The sequence below is a fragment of the Pyxicephalus adspersus genome, chromosome 2 (genome assembly GCF_032062135.1).
Source record: "Pyxicephalus adspersus chromosome 2, UCB_Pads_2.0, whole genome shotgun sequence".
NCBI lineage: Eukaryota > Metazoa > Chordata > Amphibia > Anura > Pyxicephalidae > Pyxicephalus > Pyxicephalus adspersus.
Window position 1 is genome coordinate 51,858,909 of NC_092859.1, and position 21,425 is coordinate 51,880,333.

At 39.9% G+C, this 21,425-nt stretch overlaps 1 protein-coding gene across 1 annotated transcript in view; it reads left to right on the top strand.

Annotated features, from left to right (window-relative positions):
- Positions 1-5,793: 5,793 nt before the first annotated feature.
- The window catches only part of HBEGF (heparin binding EGF like growth factor), an 89,886-nt gene continuing 74,254 nt past the window's right edge, over positions 5,794-21,425 (top strand). Inside the window, exons 1-2 of the mRNA XM_072400778.1 lie at positions 5,794-5,966; positions 6,187-6,348. Coding sequence (XP_072256879.1) covers positions 5,927-5,966; positions 6,187-6,348 — 202 coding nt within the window. The 5' untranslated portion in view covers positions 5,794-5,926. The remainder of the gene's footprint in view (positions 5,967-6,186; positions 6,349-21,425) is intronic.

A 21,425-nucleotide genomic window follows, 5' to 3' on the forward strand; every position in this document is an offset into this window, starting at 1 on the left:
GCATGTGCACTGACGATCTCTGGGGTTTCAGTGCATGCGTCGGTGGGGGCAGGAGGCGGGGCAGGAAATTAAAATCATTTTGTATTGGATTCCAATACAAAGAAATCTTTATAAATATATATATATATATATAATTATATTATATATATATAATATATAGGCTACTGTACAGTTACATTACATTATACGCTATTTTTTTTTTAAAGTTTTTTTTTGTAATGTCTTATAATTTTTTTTTTAAAGTTTATTATTAAATTCAAAAAATTTTGGACATATTTCCGTGAGTTATTCCTAAAGATTATAGTCTACAATCTAAAATAAATTTCCATGCAAAAAATGTAATGCTTTTTGCATGGAAGTACGGAAAGATATAGAACACTCTGCGTTCGTGTACGCGTCCCTCAGCGATTCCTGATGATGTCAGTGCATATGCTCGTCGACGGGGGTCGTAGTGGGAAATTCAAAAATTTTGTATTGGATTCAATACAAAGTCCTGTATCCAATCCAATACAAAATAATACAAAATATTTTTATGTGGCTTTGTCTATATGTATGTGACGTTGGACTCCTACACTACTACTACACTAGGGAGGTGTTTTAGAAAAATATAGTACTATACAGTATACCGAATTATTGCATTTTCAGTACTTTTTATTTATTTATGTATTCTTGTTTTAGCTGATTTTTGTGTTTTTTATTTAATTTTATTATAAAAGTTAATTTTTTTTATACATGATTGTGTGTTTTAAACTTTATTATATTCAGGATATCTTCTAGACCCTTGTTTGGACATATTTCTGTAAGTTACAGGTCTACAATTTAAAAAACAAATTTCATGAAAAACAGTGTACCGCTTTTGGGACAGAAATCCAGACATCAGTGAAACGCCCAGGAGGTTAAAAAATACAAAACTAAAGCATTCAAATATTGCCACCTGTTCACCATTTCTGAACCAAAAAGCAAAAACCCCATGTACAGTTAGGTCCATAAATATTTGGACATTGACACAGTTTTAATAATTTTGGGCATGTTCCTATCACTTTTACCTGCACAACATTTCCAAAATCCGCTCCTACCTGTCTGCTAAGACCACCAAACACCTTGTACACACTCTTATCACTTCTCATCTGGACTACTGTAACATCTTAAGCTGCGTACACACGGCAAATTTTTCTCGCCCGATAATCGGTATCGGCCAATTATCGGGTGAAAATCTGCCGTGTGTACAGTCGGTCGTCGTCCATCGTCCGACGACCGTCCTGGCGGATCCATGGACGATGGACGACGACCGATACTAATGAAAGGGAAGGGGAGAGCGCGCAGCAGGGTGCCGCTCCGTCGCTCTCCCCCTCCCCTCTCCATAGAGCATGAACGGTGCTGTATGTACAGCATCGTTCATGCATCGTGCAGTCTTTTCTCGTTGGAAAGGATCGTGAAAGATCCTTTCCAACGAGAAAAATTGCAGGTGTGTATGCAGCTTTACTCTCTGGTAGTTCACCCCTCCAACTCTCTCCTCTACAATCTATTAGGAATGCTGCAGCCAGACTTATTATTCCTTCCCACCGTTCCTCTTCTGCTTCTTGTTTTTGTAGTTCTTCTTCACTGTTTTCCATTTCTCCCTAATTTCAAGCTCCTGTGCTTTGCTTTCAAATTCCTCCACAGTTCTTATCCCATTTTACCTTTCTGACCTGATTGATTAGGGGTGCCCAACCTCCAGCACGCGGGCTACATCTGGCATTCAGGGGGCGTTCCTGGTGGGGAGCGGAGCCATTACGGCGGGATTCGAGAGACAGTCCGACCTAGTGTGCTGTTGCCCACCCTGAAATAGCCTAGTGGCTAAAAAAGTTTGCTGACCCCTGCTCTATTGAGATTGTGCTGCCAGCAGAGGGAGCTGTATGTATTGTGAGATAATCCCAGCAGCAGTGTGAAAGCAGTGTTCATGCTTCTATCATTATCCTCATTTATAAATCCCCATATCTCCTTCACTGATTATCATAGAAAAGTGAACTTTTCAGGGTACACAGGGGACCTTAAAAGCTGCTTCTAAACTAAATTTAAGCCATGTAAAAATAACAAGTTGCCAGATATGGGATCACAAGCATAACATTCTAACAACAATCATAATAGGGATATTTTCATATTGCGGGTGATATTTCAAGACCAGGGTCCCCAAATTGGGTTTGCATGTTGGGCCACTCTCATGGCAATGAACACTAGGGTACTGCCAATTGTCTGTGCACTGTGGTGCCCCTTAAAGGTCACAAAACTTCAAGACGTTCAGACTGGCGGTGAGGTTGAGGTGAGGTTGTGGTGTAGTTACCCCTTAATCATGCTATGGAACCCTGCCCAAGGGGAGATGCTCAGTACCGCTCACTACCCCCTGGACTCAAATCTGCAGATGCTGCGGTGCAAGGGACTGAGAGGCTGGCGAGCTGCTAGTTACATAGTTGACCACTTATCTTCTGTATCATCTGAGGGATGTTGACAACTCCCCCTGAAGATGTGGTAGTATGAACATGTACCCCTTGGCTTTCTGACACATGAATTGCATTTCTCTGGAAGTATTGATTGCAGAGATTCTTGATTTATCATGTCATTTATTTGGTACATGTATGTTACGGTAACTAGGAACATTTCAATTTATTTTATTTAAAATGAAAACTATTCTATTTTTAAACATCCATCTTTGTTGTTTGTTTGCATTGTGGCCCACAAGTTTTTTTCCAATGTCAACAGCGGCCCCAGGTGGAAAAAGGTTGGGCACCACTGTGATGGATAAATGCACTTCTAGCTGATATCTCCGTTCCTCCAATGACCTACTAATTACTCTAAACTACTCTTCCTCACTTATAACCTTATCACACACGGCTCCAAGAGATTTCTGGAGCTGCTCTAACTCTGTGTAATGCTCTTTCTGCTCATTTAAACCCTCAAAACACTCAAAACCCATGTTTTCCAAATTTCCTTACCCATCTTTTCCTGTCTCTTAAAACCCTCACTATTTACCCACCATTCCATATCCTTTCCTCCTATTTTGTACTTTTCTCCACCTTTTAGATTGTAAGCTCTTCTGAACAGGGTCCTTTCCTCCTCCTGTGTCACTGTCTGTATCTGTCTGTCATTTTCAACACCTATATAATGTACAACACTGCCTTATGTGTTGGCACTACATAAATACTAATTATTATTAATAATAATAATAATAATAATATTAATAATGTTTTGCCAGACCTTTATTGCAGTCACTTTAACTTGCTCTTTGTTTTTCAGTCGTTCTTCTTGTGGGCCGAAAGTTTGGTCTTCAGCAAGTATGTGCTTGATTGGGTTGAGAACAGAATATTCAATTTCTTTGCTTTAATTAATACCTGAGTTACTTTTGCTGAATGTTTTGGGTCATTGTCTATCTGTATTGTGAACTAATATCAACTTGGCTGAATATGACTGGATTTCAGCAGACCGTATGTCCCTGTACCCCTCAGAATTCTGTAACATCATAAATAAACACACAGTATCCAGTACCACTGGTAGCTATGCATGCCCAAGCTATTACACTGCCTCCACTATATTTTACAGATGGTGTAGAATGCTTTGGATCATGAGCTTTTGTTTTAGCAAAGTCCAATTGAATCCTCTGTATTTGCTTTTATGAAATCTTTTTGTTTGTGGTAGACTTGAATACTGATATATATATCTCCTGGAGAGTGTTCTTCACTTGTCTGGATGTTTTGAAGGGGTTTTTCTACTATGGAAATGTTACTACCATCATCCTCTACTGTTGTCATCTGTGCATTACCAGGCATTTTTTGCGTTACTGAGTTCACTAGTGCATTCTTTTTTTATCTCAGATTTTGTCACTTCTAATACTCTTGCAATTTATCTGATGGTTGCTTTTATTTAGAGGCCTATGAATGATCTGTTTCACCAGCATGGAGAGTTCCTATGACCGCATCCTTGATGTTGCAGGATCAGAGCAAATCTTCACCAACAACACACCTGGAATCAACGTCAGGCATTTTTATTTTCCAATTTGAATGTGGATACCTTCAATTAAAGCTGAGAGTGTGCACTTTATGGCCATATTTATTATATAACTGTAATTTAAATATGTTTCAGTAAACAGGTAAAATACCAAAACTTGTCAAAGCGTCCAAAGATTTATGAACCAAGTTACACTGACTGCTAACCATGTTTGAACTCCATTATCTCTACACTTCCAGGGAAATGTAATTTGTAGGCAAGATAGCCAAGGAGGAGATACATTGACTTGTACATTTTTACTTACCTACATTGCTCTGTTCGAGCAAAATGGGGGTTCAAAAAAGGTAAGTAGCCAGCTATATTTGACAGGATAGCGTGGTATGATAGTTATAGATTTGTATCAACGCTGGTGATAAACTTTTATCTTGTAATAATATCATAATGATTTCATTTTTTTTGTTGGTAGCCATAAACAGTCCCCCATTTAGACTTACATTTTTATTTACCCATAGCTCCCATTCCAAGGAAATTGGGGTTCAGAGAATATAATATGAGATAGGATAGCATGGTATGATGAAAATGTTATGTGAGGTTAGACAGAGGAGTCCCCCACTTGCACCCACATTTCTGTTCCAGTTCCAGAGAAATTAGGGTTCAAAGAATTTAAGCATACAGGGTAGCATAGTATGGCAGTTATAGTTATGAGCAGGCAGGTATAATTTTAGTGGCCATTTTCCAAAGCTCCCTTCCAAATTTAAACTTAAAGCTCCCGGGGCACTTGGTTCTGAAACGGCAAACCTAAAGACCCCTGTATTTTTACACGTTTTTAAACTTGTGATACCAACATCCTATCTGTAAAGCTAGAGGGCTATTTGGGTACCAATAGCTATAATGGCACTCTGTGTTTCAGGTTGTTAAAACCAACTGCTTAGGACAGTGGTCGCCAACCTTTTCGGGCCTACGGACCACTAAATGCATGGACTCCATACTGCGCATGTGCGGGGAGCCGTGTGTCACTCAAATGGAAGAAAGTGGTGTAATAACGCCAGAACCTACCCACTCTCTAATCGCAGGTCTGAGCGGACCACCGTTTGGCAACTGGTTTAGGAGATATGAGCTATCCCTGTGCTGCCAGGGTAAACCCCCACTGGGGTAGCACAAGGCAGCTCATAAGGATAGAACACAGGATAGAACATACTCAGGTCACACAGTGCGTCATGCAACTCGCCAGAGATAGACATTAGTTTGCCTTTGTACAGATGCAAAAGTTTTTTCATCTGAGAAAATTTTTTGGAAAGTCTCAAATGAAAACCTAGCATTAGCACAGCTGTCTCACTATGCCCTGACAGATCACTAAACAATGAACATGATCAACTTTTGCTGTTTTTCAAGTAACTGCATCCTGCTCATCCTCCTTATTACCTATCTATAGGACTTTTTACTGTTTCTGGAAAAAATATCACTAAACTATATTTACAAAGACATTGTACTATAAAGGACACAAATTCAGCTGTTTTTAGCAGCCTCTTAAAGCTTAATACCTGTTTTTATGATGGTTAGCATTTCTCTAGCACCATGATTTATTGAGTCTGTATCCCATTCACCAAAAATAAAAAGAAATAAATAAATTAGCACCTTTAGAAAAAGTTGAATAGAATAGAATGACCGTGAAACCCCCAATACAATTATTTCGTCGCTATTACATACATATAGCTGATTCGGTCAGTGAATTGATTTAGTGGATTATTATATATCTCTCTACCCACGTCCTCTACGTTCGTAGTCAAGGGAGTGGCTGCTCATATTTTAGGACGCCTGTGCTACACCACACGGACACAAGAGGGCAGTCGTTGTACCTAGCACTCTCCTGGCACATTTTCAGTGACCTGTATGAAGCCATAGAATTCGTGTCTCCGGACAACCGCAAACTTTGCTTTGTGAGACAAGAATGAAATTAATGAAGATCCTGTTTGTAATACTCATTGAAGGTATGATCTCCCGGAATTCCCACTAATCTCTCCCGGTTTTCTAGCAAGTCTGTGTCGCTGTCTATTTTTGGTTGGAAGCTTCTATAAATGGATGCTCTCGTAGTACTCTGTGAAATGCAGCATGAGTTTATTTTTATCAGTACTAACAGAAAACTTTGTTGTTGGCTTTGAAAGCTTGTAACAGTTATAAAAAAAATGGTTTGTTTTGTTTTTCTCACAGGTTTAGTTTCTCTTGCTTTTCTTCATGGACCAGTAATTGAATCTCACCAGAATGAAGCTTTCAGTAAAGTTACTAATGACATCGCAGTAGCTGGGGAAGGTTTGCAGTACAATGCTAAAACACTATTAACAAATGGAAATCCAATGATTTCTTCTTCTAAAGGTAGGTGTGAATACTTATACATGTAAAGAAAACATTTATATTGGTTCTAGTGATTGGGATACATGTTCTGTCTGGTTCCTTTATTGGTTGATTCATGATATGGAGAACACATTTTGGATACAGCTTTTATTGCTATATTACCAACATACTTCTTTGAAGAGAATTTTTAAATTGGATCAGTGTCCATTCCTACAATTGTTTTTTTTTTCAATAACACTTGTTATTTTAACTAGATTAGATTATTATACAAATATTAAGTCAAGATAAACAAGTAAAAAAAGTTAGTTGGCTTACTATTCTTTACCTTAAAACTGAAGTCCTTTTAATTTGTTTGGTTTGGTCTGTTAGGACTGAAGGGTTTTCTTATATTTGTTTGAAAAGTGCTACACAAATTACCCATTGATCCTGACAGAAATCTAGTGCTGTTTTCTGTGGTGTACAGCATTGTTTAAAACATTGTCCTGTCCTGTTTACCAGTGTGAAGTACAGAACATGCCACGTCATGAAAATGAGAGATTGGGAGTGTTTTGTAGTTCTAATACTCTTCATCCTAGATCAGGGGTCAGCAACCTTTACTATTAAAAGAGCCATTTTGCCTCCTCTTCCACTAAAGAAAAATAGTCTGGAGCCGCAAAACATAACACAGTTTATAAACTTTTAAAAGTTTTAATATTTTTTAAATTTTACCTGTTACAACAAGTGTGCATGTGTAGGCCTACTTTAAAATAAATTAAACACTGAACTATGCCCCTAGAAGCCTCCAGCTTCTAACATATCATCCTGTTACATTAGAAGCTGGAGGCTTCTAACTTAACAGGGTAGATTTTTTTGATGGGCAGAGTTCTTCATGTTCTGACGATGCCTTAGCGATGACATTTTAAGGGGTGTTAGCCACAGGTGTCCCTCATTTGCAGCTTTAATTTTGTTCACCTGTACCCCCCAATCTTGAGTAATTGGGGTTCAGGTGCTAGAAGCCTCCAGCAATGTGTAACAGGGTAGAATATTTTGATGGGCAGAGTTCTTTATTTTCTGACGATGCCTTAGCGATTCAATTGTAGGTGGTGTTAGCCATAAGTGTCCCCCACTTGCACCTCTATTTTGGTCACCTGTACTGCCTCCCCCCCGTTCCAGAGAAATTGGGGTTCAGATGCTAGATGCTTCCAGCAATGTGTAACAGGGTAGATTTTTTTGATAGGCAGAGTTTTTATGAATTTTTAGGAGGTGTTAGCCACAGGTGTCCCGTACTTGCGCCTCAAATTTTTTTCACCTGTACCCCCGTTTCCAGATAAATTGGGGTTTAGGTGCTAGAAGCCTCCAACAATGTGTAACAGGGTAGGGGTTTTTTGATGGGTGGAGTTTTTAGGAGGTGTTAGCCACAGGTGTCCCCCACTTGCACCTCTAATTTTGTTCACCTGTACCCCCTTCCTGTTCCAGAGAAATTGGGGTTCAGGTGCCTCCAGCAATGTGTAACGGTAGATTTTTTTGATGGGCAGAGTTCTTTATGTTCTGATGATAGCCTAACAATTAAATTTTAGGGGGTGTTAGTCACAGGTGTCCCCCACTTGCACCTACATTTTTGGTTTTGTACATCTCCCCATTCCAGAGGAATTGGGGTTCAAAGGAGGGGGATGTCATTGTACACACCCATTTGTACACGCCCCGTGGTAGATTTATTTCACTGGTAGATTTTTTTCATTAGAACACCGGATAGGGAATCCCCCTCCTCCGCAGTGTCTTGGGAGGAAGGGGATCCCCCATCAGAGATCTCCCCGCGGAAGCCGAAGGGAGCCACAACAAGGAGCCGCAGGTTGCAGACCCCTGTCCTAGACTTATAATGTTGCACCTGCATAGATACAGTAGAGCTACCATTGTCAGATCACCAGTAAAAAAAAGGTCAGTATAGAAGAAAGTCATGCAGTCTTTACACTAGTGTGTCATAAACTTTAATATATTAAAATATATTATGTCTGAGTATATGTCTGGGAGCAAAACATGCACCATTTTCCAAATCTATCTCTGCCTAAAATACAGAAAATACTTGTTGATCTACCAGAAAGCTTCTGTTTGAGCATCTCTGCTACACTGAAATTTCAAGTAGTTTTCAGGCTTGACTTACTTTTTTAGCTGGACAACGGACCACCTACCTCTTTTTTTTGACTGTTACCAGATTCCCAGAAATTAGGGCAGTAAAACTGTGTATTTAAATTAGAGACAGGTAAACATGAACTAATGTCCAGATTTATATCCATTTATGAACTAAGGGTAATACCTTATGCAAAGCTAGCTTTACCTTTGTATTATCAGTACTTTATAAACCAAGGTTTCTCAACCAGGGTTCAGTGGAACACTATGGCTACTCAGGAAGTTGCTAGGGGTTCTTTGAGCAATAAGCAGTTTGTGTCTCCCATGTCAGTTTAACTAAAACCAATGATCTTTTTGATCTGGAAGGCTGGAATTCTTTCCACTAGCCAACAATGTAAGAGGTATTATCCGTACTGACCACCATGCTAATATACAGCATTATAGGATGGGTTCACTAAAGATGTGAAAATGCTAGTGAAAGACTGTTTTAATCACAGGCTACTGAAAAGTCATTGCATTACAGTAAAACCAAAAAAGCACTAATATAATTATCCCTACACTAGTTTGGAGGATTAAAGTGTTAATAGCAACTGCAAACCTTCATGATGTAATAAGGTCAAAGCTGGTTCTAGGTTCAAGACAGTATTGGAAGAAAGAGGAGGAAGGACTGTGAAAATTGAGAAGGGTGGTGAGGGAAGGGTTACAATTAATATTTCCATCATCCCACATGAATCAATAAATGAGAATTTTTAAGTCATTTATACTTTTTTCTTTGTTGAAGTGACAGTGGTTGGTAAATCAAGTCATTTTAAGTCATTTATCTGGGACAGTTTGTGCCAGAATAATTTTAAGCTTTTACAATAAGAATGAGATTTATCAATACCTGCAGGAGTTATGCATGTTAATTGTGTTAATATTAATTAGCCAAGAGATATTTTTTCACTATTTGAAAAGTTTGGCTAAGTGTGTTGTTAGACAAGGGTAGTATCCTATAAATATTGTTTATGATTTGTAGAGATAAAGATGTATACATGGCTATGGTAGAGTTTCCATCCATTTGATTCTACTTTTGTTGTATGATACTCATTGGGGACTGTAAGGAAATATTTTTCTGTGAGTTTGGTTTGATCTTGATCAAGACCTTTGCACATCTGTCAGTACTTAGTCATAAGGCTTTAGCTGATTTTATCTAGTTTTCGTTGGGCAAGTTTTAAACGATTTTGGTTTTAAGATTTGTTTATGGATGTATACTATTTGTGACTAGGAGAGTACTGTTTAGGTTTGCCTAACATTGCAGATTTATAGACTTCCTTCAGGTTAGCTCTTGTTAAGTTTGTGCAATAGTATGTTTGCGTCTTCATTTCTATATAATTTAAGATTATATAGATTTGCAATTACAAGTCATTTTAGGAAGTTTAGGAAGTATTTTATTGCTTAGTAGGAAATGATTGGTAAATAGGAGCGGGATTTTGACCAGTATATTATACAGTTAAATTGGAACTTTATCTTTTGGAAATTTGTGATTCAGGCAGGTTATTGCTTATTGCAGAAAGGGACAGGCAATATTGATATCAACTATTGGTACCATGCCTGATCACAACCCAACTGTAAAATTTTGCAATCCCAGTTTCCCTTGTGTGTACCAGGAATAAGTGAACTCCCGCACCTGATTGGGAGTTAAATCTTCCCAGCATGGCCAACTAAGATGTCCAAACATTGTTTCCAGAAAGAAAAGAGGAAGGAATGAATAATAATATGGGTATGACTGTGTGATGTTTTATATACCTTAAAGTAACACATATCTACCTACAGGCTTCAGGGTACAGTGAAAGGTTTATTTGTCGTGGAAGGCTATTAGCACTTAAAGTTTTTCTCAAAGAGGCAGTGGGTTAGAATACATGAAACCTAAAATATATATGAGGAGATATTTCCTCTAGGTATCCAAACTGAAACTGACATATTTTTGGACCATTATTTGTTCAACCTCTTTGTTGGATCATATCCCCTATCAGTTGTGATTCTCTGCCATGGGTGTCTGAGCTGTGACCATTAGAAGGGGGATCCTTTCTGCTAGTGGGCAGGCTTAGACTGCCTATCCCTAATAATCAAGATTTATGTTGGTCAGGCAGCAAGACTGTGTCCTCTGGCCTTACATCAATGAATAATGGCTAGAGGTTACCTTCTTCTTCTAAGCCAACAACCTTTGCTTGTTCTTTACCCTTTGTCAGTATCCCATGGATGGGGTAAAAAGAGAGTAAATTTCCCTATCCTGGTCAAAACCATACTACTTGTGTTGTCAGGCACTGGATAAGACTGTTGAAAATTAGTGCAGACTTTTTTAAACTCATCCAGCTGTGGCTAAAAGCTTTTTTAGAATAAATTAGCCACACTAAAGTTACAAAAAGTTACAGAATCTCTACTCTGCTGTTTCACTTTGTTGCGGAAAAGCAAAAAAAAAAAACCAGACATGGCATCAAACATGGCACAGAGCAAGTAAAGGAAAAATATTGGATCATTCAATAAGGAAAAATCATGGAATTAGCCCAAACAAAACCTTCTTAGTACTTTGTTGCCCCTTCTCTGTCTTTGGTGACAGCTGGAATTCTTTGAGGCATGGACTTAACTAATGAAAAACAATATTCTTCATCGTCATTCCAATTTTATGAGATCAAACTAGACCTAACTAGATAAATTATAGACAGTCCATACCCTAGTGTTCATTCTTTTTTTTTCCTGTGTACTCTAAACACTGGTGTAGCCACCTACCAGGCTGGAGTAAATCTCTGGCTGTCCACCATCTAGGTGAAATTTCCCCTGTATGGTTGCTAAAGTTCACCTTGGAGGGGAGCCCTGTTGCTGGTTCCTCGGGGCATGGTATGGTGCTTGATACATTTAAGCAACAAATCCACACCCACACTCCACTAGCGGCTGAGAGGTATGGTAATCTCACTATATGTTTGGATCATAATGTGAACCCTGAATCCGCCTAATGAGTATGCTGATGAGACACCTCAATGAAAGCTTTGTATCTTTTATGTATGCAATAGGATTCTTGTATGTGGAGCCACAGACACAATATATGAATAAATACTTTTATATAAATCCCCTTAAAGGAGTAGACTTGCTACATGAGCACTGTGAGCACACCTGGTGAAGGATCTGAATGATACAAGAAGATCTGTTTAGGCTTTGTGCTAAGGAGCCATCGTTCAACATAATGTGTGTGTTTGTGCAATGCTGACGATTGAAAACATCTCTCTATGCTAAATACTTGAAATCAAAATTTGATTCACGTGGTATAAAGGAAAAGAAACACCTTTACATGAGAGAAAAAACAAAAAGAACAAATGAGGTTGTGAGTTTGGACCCGTCTTTGGGTTGTCTACGTTGAAGCTCCTGTTTAGTTGGTAGAGACCCAAGCATAAGTACCCTCCCATACTGTGTACTGAAATAGTCATCTTTATGCTGTGGATTGGATAAGTATTATTGTTCCAGTGCTGTGCAGGGGTAAGCACAGGGGTAAGGGTGACAGCTTAAGGGGAGTATTCAATTGGTATAGATGGTTATTAAAATGTACTTTAAATTCCAGCTTCTGCTCAAAAATGGGACTAAAAATCATGTGCTAAAAAGGAAATAATAAATATTATAGGTTTCCCTAAACGTAAGATACTGGTAATCAAATGTACCTGCAACATTTTAGGAGTAATTGCCTCTATATTGACAATGCTTAATTTGTATGGATGCAAAAGCAAAAGTATAACAGACCTTAAAGTGACAACACATTTGTATACAAGGTTTGTGCCTACAATAGGGATAACAGCCCTTGAAGTGATTATGATCAAGTTATGAAGGTGTGTATATACAAGAGGTAAAGAAATAACATCCCTTAAAGGTGACTGTTTAATAATTGTACAGTTACTGCACAAAATCTGCATTTTTCCTATACAATACACAATAAACAGTAAAGAACATTTTTCCAAAATGCTGATATCTGCTGTAGGTAGGTCTCCCAATTAATACGTCAAGTCTTTTTGTAATGTTTCACAGAGTAGTGTAGACCTTGATCCTAAACAGATCATCCTAACAACTGGTGCAGTTTGTAAACTTGCCATTACACAGATTTCAGTCTCTGGAGCCCTTGAAGAGTATTGATAAAGCAGACTCAAAAAACTCAGTAAACCTGAGATGTCCACTAAACACCTGAGGATGTCGGGTGATTGCCTGGTGGAAATGTCCATTGACATAGTTGGATATGGGGCTAGGATTATACTTTGGCAGTTATCAGCAAAGAGCCCTTGGAATCAAGCCATAAGTGCCAGATTCCATCTCTAAGCAAGGTTGGTGCAGAGTTTCCTATGAGACGCAGAACCTCTGCTGTGATAAACTAGATTATGCTGCTGCAGAACCACCAGTGGGGACTAACAATTTATTTCCCAGGACACCTGCTAACGACTATTATTAATATTATTATTAATAAAAAGGATTTATATAGTGCCAACATATTACGCAACGCTGTACATTAAATAGGGGTTGCAAATGACAGATACAAACAATGAAACAGGAGAAGTAGAGGAGCCTGCCAATTTAGGAGACCTGCTCTTCATAGAGAAAAGGATGAATGTGAAGACCATGTTGTCACAGAGGGTAATTATACCTGAACCTTAGGAATAATGATGTGAGTTATAGATATGAAACAGCTCAATGAGTCAAATAGCAGATCCCTTGAGATAAAACTTCCATAAATCCCCTTTCAAGTGGTTCTGCCAACAGATTGTTTTCTTTCTATCAATTAGACACCTACTTCACTGTTCCTCCACCTGGAGACTTTCAGAAATTCCTATGCTTTGCATGTAACCCTTTTTTCTAGTCGTTTATTCTTTACACTATCCATGCCATCCAGAGTTTTCACAAAAGTCATTTTGAAAGATTTTTATTCATCAGTACAGACAATATTTATTAATTAGTCCAGGAAGAAATTCCGTCATCTCCATTGAAAGGTTTGGGTCTTCTTCTTTCCACATATACCTATTATATCTGGAATGGCTGGGTACAGTTCTAACACTGGGTATTGTTAAGGAATAAACACATTCTGCCGACCATTCTGGGAATCTGGAAAGCCTGCAAAACAATGTTCATGGTGACATGATACCCAAAAGTCATGTGCACAAGGGTCTCAATGGTAACTATGACATAGTGGGTTCAGAGGGGAAATGAAAACCATAATTCTATGATTGAACAGACAAGATCTTCTCATTTCACATTTTCTCATTTCAATTGATTAGATAACATATACATCAGATGCCAGCAGGAGCAACTACTGATGGGGGGGAGGGGGCACTTTGGGGCAGATAGCTCCAGGAGATAAAACCCTGCCCAGTAAGGGTGACAGTCCCAAATTTACTGAAACTAGAGTTGCCTTCCATGGTCTTCTATTTTTTGTTTCAACCTATTCTCTGAAAATAGGTTCTACTGAGAATAAGATTTACCATTTCAGCTGAATATATTGAAATTCAAGTCTATTTCTTATGATGTTTAAATAAAAGTGTGTTTGCCTTTTTAAGGATAGTAGTCATCAATTAATGGTCTATACATCAGAAATCCTTCACTGTGGACCAGTGGTCTTTTCTCCCACTAGTGGACCTGTTGCATCTTTGACAAACCACAAACTGGGTCTCAAGGTTTTCCTTGTTAGCAAGCCCTGGGGTCAGTTGATCTGACAATGGGCTGTGTTTCCTGGAGCTTTTGGGGTACAGGTCCCTGAAGTGTTTCTTGAAAGAGCTGAATTTTTTAGCAGTCATGGCTCAGGTGGTTGTGGTGCATGCTTCTAAGGTAACTGGGTGTTTGGGGTCCTCTTCATTTCAAAGTTAGTCCTGTTCTCACAAGATCCCCTGTTGCATCCAAACAAAAAAAAGCGTCCTAGTTCTTGAAAGGCAAAGGTGGATGCACCTAGGTTACCATGGATGGGTTCTGAAAATCCATATGAAAGCCAGAAAAAACAATGCCACCTATATTTAGGATTTGCAATAATTTCAAGCCTTTTTCTTCCTTGTTCCATGATGTAATGGCTAGCACTCTGGACTCTAAATTCAGCAATCCAAGTTCAGAAATCTGTGGGGCCTGCTTTTTGGATTTACCATCCTTTTATGATTCCTGGGTCAAGCTGCCACAACCCTCCATGGCAAGCCTCTTCGGTCAGCAGGAGGCTAGACAAATAACCAGCAAACATGTTGCATGGGGTCGTGATACAGATGCGTGCTTCGATCATGATGGCAGCTGTGAATCTGAAACTTTATAAGACTTGGTGTTCTAAAAAAAAAAAAAACTGCCCATGAAAATGATGCACCCAAAGGGCATGTTCAAGTGGGCGTTTGCAGTTTCAAGGGGCGTGTACAATCTACTTGTACATATCCCTCGGGTGGGTAATTTTCCCTTGCAGTTTTTTTTATAGAATTCTGGGTCTGGAACCGGGAGCCCTTCTTCATCCAAGATGGTGGCACTGAAAGCTTCCAGCAAGGCTACAACCACACAATCTGCAACATTTGAATTTCAAGGGGAAAAGCCTCTGTGACTTGTGCTGCAGGCTTCTCATCACTACAAATTACTGAAAGCTACACAGATCCAGCTTCTCCAAAGGCTCCTGCAGATGGGGCCGATGCAGTGAACAGATCCCTTCCTCACTCAGATCTACTCTTAGCTATGCCCACTAAAAAAGACCTAGATTAATGAGCAGACCACCCTGCTAAAGGAAGTGGACAACATGAAACAACAAATTGGGTTTTCTGTGCTGACACTTTGATGTCTTCTTTATTCCACCTGTTTTTTTCCCTTTTTAGAGGGTGATTCCATGTGATTTTAAAATAATATTGTTTTTCATTAGAGAAATAATAGGTATGTCACGACTCCATCCTGCAAGACTGATCATCAGGGATGGCATTGGTTTGCTCGGCTCTGGCAGCCTCCCTAGTTTGTTCCAAAATGTCTGGTTGAATCATCAGGAAATTCTTTGCAGACAAACTTGTATCAGGAACAGTAGGGACAAAGTCTTTAGGATGCATGCGGGACAAGGCATCTGGTTTGATGTTCTTAGATCCTTGTTGAAAAGTTACTTGAAAGTCGAATCTTGAAAAGAAAAGTGCAAAGCAAGCCTGCCAGGGTCTAAGGTGTTTGACTGTTCTCAGGTACTCAACGTTTTTATGGTCTGTGAGGACTAGGTGAGGGTACCTTCCAGCAGGTAGCACCATTCCTTGAAAGCAGTCCTAATGGAAAATAATTTACGGTCACTGATTTAATCATTTTTCTTCTTAGGACTCATTAGAAGGAGGGCAGAAGAGCTTTTAGCCAAAAACACTGAGATAGAACTGCACCAAGGGCAGAGAAATTCTTGATGAATTTCCTGTACAAATTGTTGAAGCCTAAAAATTGTTGACTCTTGTCCACTGGGGCCGTCATTTCAGGATAGCAGAAACCTTTTTAGGATCCATAGAAATACCTTCAGTAGATGATCAGATCAAAGAATTGGATGGTGTAGTTTTCAAACTCACATTTCTTAGGACTCATTAGAAGGAGGGCAGAAGAGCTTTTAGCCAAAAACACTGAGATAGAACTGCACCAAGGGCAGAGAAATTCTTGATGAATTTCCTGTACAAATTGTTGAAGCCTAAAAATTGTTGACTCTTGTCCACTGGGGCCGTCATTTCAGGATAGCAGAAACCTTTTTAGGATCCATAGAAATACCTTCAGTAGATGATCAGATCAAAGAACTGGATGGTGTAGTTTTCAAACTCACATTTCTGAGATTTCCTTCCATTCATCTCCCTCTCGGATTTTAATGAGGTTGTAAACTCCACACAAATCCAAATTAGTAAATACTTGAGTTTTGGTTGCGTTTAACCATTGGATTTTTGGAGTTCTGGAATCAATGATAGAGGATAACGATTCTAATAGTGATACAATTGAGGTCCCTTTAATCAATGCAAGGCTGCAGGGTATGGTCCTTCTTTTCAACAAAGAATATTCCCAGCGGGTGAAGTGGATGGGCAGATAAACCACTTCTTAAGATTCTCTTCAATGTAATCTTTAAGAATGTTAAGCTTCATCTTGGACAAGGGGTAAATGTGCCAAAAAGGAATCTTGGTCTCTGGGAAAAGTTCTATAGGGCAATCATAAATACGATGAGGAGGAAGTAAATCTTCCTTTTTGTCAAATACATTCAGTCATGATACATGAGTGAGATCAGATCCTTTTTTTCAACATTCACACATACCAGACAGGCTGATTTGGACAAGCAAAATTGGTGACAGTAATCTGTGGAAAAGGTAAACCTTGACCCGTGGACCAATTGATGTGTGCATAATGAGCTTGCAACCAGGGTATGCCCGGGATAATAGGGAATAACGGAGAGAGTATAATGTCGAAGCTCAAAAATTTTTGATGGTCAGGAAAAATAATTTTATGAATTGGATAGGATTCCTGAATGACTGGTCCGAAACCGATGGTGGAACCGTCAGAGGGAGGCGCAGAGGGAAAAGTAAAGGCTTGGTGCACAGTGGCAGATGATGTCTTTGAGAAAGACATACTTCAAGAAAACACATGCCCCAGAATCAATAACGACCTGGACTTCAATGATTCCGTTGGGGACCTGTAGGGAGAAATGGAGTGACACATGAGCAGAGGGCGTAGCCAGGACTGGGAAAATAGGTGAGAAAGTCTCCTAATTTTTACACAGAGAACGGACAGGGCAGTTGTGCATGAAGTGACCTGGTCCACTACAGTACAGGCAAAGGTTGGCTTGGAGATGCCTTTGGCATTCTTCTTTTGACAAGGAGGGTCTTGCTAGACCAGGTTGCATGGGTTCAGGATATTACAGAGGTGCAACAGGTTGACAGAACATTGTAGAAGCAGGTACAGATGTAGCATGCTGAAGGGAAGCCCGTGGCAGACAAGTAGGGATTCATTGAGCCTCCAATTCCAGGATTTGGGTTGGCTGTGTCCCAATTCCCTAGAGAGTGATACTAGAGTGTGGTCTGAGAGCGTAAAGCTCCCAATCTTACATCTCTTCTGTCGGGCCAAGTCTCCCTGTCAGGGCCAGAAGTGATCTATTTAAGAGTATGATTAGTAGGGGTAGGAGTAAAAAGTGCAATCCTGGGCAGGGAAAACATTGTATAGAGAAGATAGACATACAGGGACACAACATTGAAAGTTTGAAACATGGCTGCATATCCATCTGCCCTGCAGTACTTATGTGTGGTATCGTAAGAGGATTAGGCTTAGTCCCCCTGCCTGGGCCCATCCAATCCACTAATCACAAGGGAATTTGTAGAATCTCACTGGCTCAGGTATGGGCAAGGCATTGTAGAACAAGTTAGCTAAATGATTAAGGCAATAACAAGAGGGTATAGATCACCAAAGAAAGTGTTTGCGTTGTCAATAGGGTATAACTCCTTTTAAAGGGGCTGAGTGTAGTTTCTAGAAATAGAGTGGGCCTCCAGATGTGGAGGTAAGTTGTCAAGCCACAACTGAAGCTCAATAGAGGCTTGGTCAAAGGTGGCTGAAAAACGGGAGAGATCCGACAGCTGGTGAAGGGTGGCGGAGATCCCATCTTGGGAGGCCACTAGGTAAAATGGGAATCCCCATCTGTATTGGATGTTGTTGGTGCGTAGAGACTCCAGTACTGGCTAAAGGACATGTCTCGTATCAAGTGTATGTAAGATACGATAGATCTTGCAGGAGTTGCACTGGGGTGCCATTAAAAGAGACACTGTTGCTGTCTCCCGCGGCTTCAAATGATAGGAATGCAGCCTGCAGATGACAGTCTAGGTCTGCACTTTTAGGCCCCAGGATGCATTGTTTGCAGTCCATTTCTATAGTGGCTTCCTTGGCATTGCAGAATAGTGTTGAAAAGAACAGACCCAGGCAGACCGCATATTTTAATATAGTTTTTCCTGCTGCTATTATCATGTTCATCTTGTTGTAGAAGTAGGTGATGAATTAGGGCAGAGTGGGCATTTAGCCTGAAGGTGTGTTGTGAGACATGTTTTCTTAGTTTAGTGGTTTCCTTTTCCATTTCTTCTAGCCTGTCCCCTTGGTCATGTTTCAGCCCAGAAAGTTTGATACGCATAGACCCTATTATACATTTCTTGGGATCCTCAAAATATCTCTTAGAAGGGGGGGGGGGGCTTCTTCCTTGTGTATCGGGGTAATTGATACCTGGGAAGGGCTGGATGGGCTATCTGGTTTCAGTAATGGAGAAAGCAGGCTTACCTCTGAGTGAGGTGGTGTGAAGGGCATGTCCCGAAGTTCCAGTTGGGGGCTCACAGTGAGAGTTGCTGCTCTGACAATCCAGAGGCTTAGAAGGAGATGGAAGACCCGTGGATCCGCTTGAGGACGTTTAGTGGTTTGGGGGAGAGAGATCCCCTATCTCACACGGTCCACATTCAAGGCTTGATCCATTAATTGGGACTTTTAAGGCACCTTTAATTTTGAACTTTAGGTTTCCATAAAAATGTAATTTATTAATACCAAAAAACAACAACAATACAATATTAAGGAGTTAGGAGTTTTAGGATGCGGCTCTCAGTACATCAAATGTGAGTGCCCGAGTACCTGCTGTGAAAATCCCTCCTGTGAAATCTTAATTATCATCAATAAAGACTTGAGTGCCTCCTGTGAAAATTAACATGAGAAAATCAAAATATACTTGTGTGCTTAAGCATTTTTAATATTAATGAAGTCAAGAACAGATGGGATATTCTTGATGATTGTAAAATATCACACTGTATTAATGTTACAATTATGTTGGTTTTAAGTTGGTATTAATAAGTTATATTTTTTGGGAAATATACATTTGGAAATTGGCACATCATAAAAGCCCCAAAAAATACTTTGTCCATTTGTGGAAATTTCTAAAAATAGACCAAGGCGATTGCTAATTCCAAGTGGAGGGGCAATGGACTGGGGTACCTAGTACCATCACTCCACCTTCCCTCCACAGATCCTTGGAAGATGCTTGTCCCTCCTTACCTTTCTTGCAGGCTGGGGCCTACTTCTCCTTGTGTCGTTTGTTCCCCCCCCCCCCCCCTTTTTGTTTTGCAGTATCAGTCTCTAGGCAGAATTAAGCAATTTTTCTAGAAGCAGTGGGGAATCGGTGGGGGGTTATGCAATGATCTCCCCAGGTGCTTACCTGTTGTAGGTCGGGGACAAGGTATTTTGTCTTTTTTCACATACCCTGGTGCAACTCATGCAGTTGATATGTACCGCCCGAGGGGCTCTCCCACTTATGGGTGGGCCCCCAGCTGCACAACCTCTGGCTGGCCAAAATGGAGATGGCAGTATCTGGCAGGTACTTAGAGCATCCTTGGAATTGCTCTGTCTAGGGTTCTTGTACTTCCAGGTTTTGGAAGCGATGTCCCATCCAATGTGCTATTTTCATGTGGAGCCAAATCCCAAGCAATAAATTCCCTTTTTTTCACCACATATTGTAAGGCAGCATCAGGGTTCTTCTACTCCTGAGGCTCATCCATGAAAATACCTGGCAAAGCAACATCTGTGGAGCAAGGCAGCAGCAAAATAACATGTGCTTTTTATTTTTTGGGGGATTTGTCCTGCATTTCCAGACCTTTGCTTGAAAGATGAGGGGAGGGATATGGCAAGTGTAACTAGCTTTAGTACTTAGTTTATACTTCATTATATTTTATAGGCCAAGCCTCAAGAAAGGTGCTTGGGGGAACCTAAGAAGAAGTGTGGTCAGTGCTGTAAAAGATTACCTAGTGCATGAAAGAAGCCTTTGTGTTAATCATGCCTGAATAAAGAAATCACTGGGGAACGTTCACCTTTCATGAAAAAACTGATGGCAACTCTTAAAGAAGAAATTTCATCTACATTTCAATCTTTCTGCTCTGTGTTTAAGGATCTTAAATACCCAGCAAAACATAATTTCCTTACTGCATGTTTTTGAAATGTTGGGGGAAACCCATGCAAACACAGGGAAAACATACAAGAGAGAAAAGATGCATTCAGTTTGAGGATTTTGAAGCTGGAAAAAGATGCAAAGCTGCAAGTTGACGTTATAGGCTGGAATATTGAGTTGGCCAAGGGGTGGCCATACCTACAGAAATTTGTTCAGTATAATCTATGTGCTGCTGTGGATTATGGGCTTGTGGACCTCAGCTGGACACAGAGGACCGTGACCTGTAACTACAGTTTTAGACACTGGAACCTTGCTCCTCTTGGAGGATGGATTATTATAAACCCTTGAAGGGTATGCTTTATGTTTCAATATTTTTATTACGTTTTGCAGAAAAGAAAAAATCAAGCAGGCCAATAAAAATCATGGAACAAAACCGGTAAAAATAGGTGTAAGAAGTAATAATACAATGAAAATCAGAAGAGGTTTTACATAACACTGTGTACGTCAACTCAAATAACACTGAAACAGCGTATGCATGTTCGAGCACAGCCCAGATTTAAGTTTACTGTTCAAATATCTTAAGTTGCAGTGGGTAATATCTGGGTACCAGTCTGGATTGACCAGAATTTGTGTTGGATTTACAATATATAAGGTGCAAGGCTTCTGAGGGCTGCTGAGACAAATCCTGGAACCCCCATCTGAAGATCAGGAAAAGAATAGCAGTGGTCAGAAGAGAGAAAAGAACAATGAATGAAATAAGGGAGGAGAAGGGGAAAGGTAAACAATGGGGTGGAGGACAGGTAAAAGGCTTCCTTTACTATGCCTACTCGGTTCAGTTTCAGGACATAATCAGTTAAATCACAGATTCAAAAGGTTCGATCCTAGCACATAGACATATAGTTATCAATCCAGACGCTCCAAACCCTTGGAAATTTAGTCACAGAAGCTGTAAGTATTGCTCTCAGTTTTTCTTTTGCAAGGAACCAAGCCATTTACTGTTTAACATGTGCCACAACAGGGGTGGAGGACCACCAGGCTTTTGCTAGTACCATTTTTGCATTTCTTCTGGGCAATATGGGAAGGAGTGCAA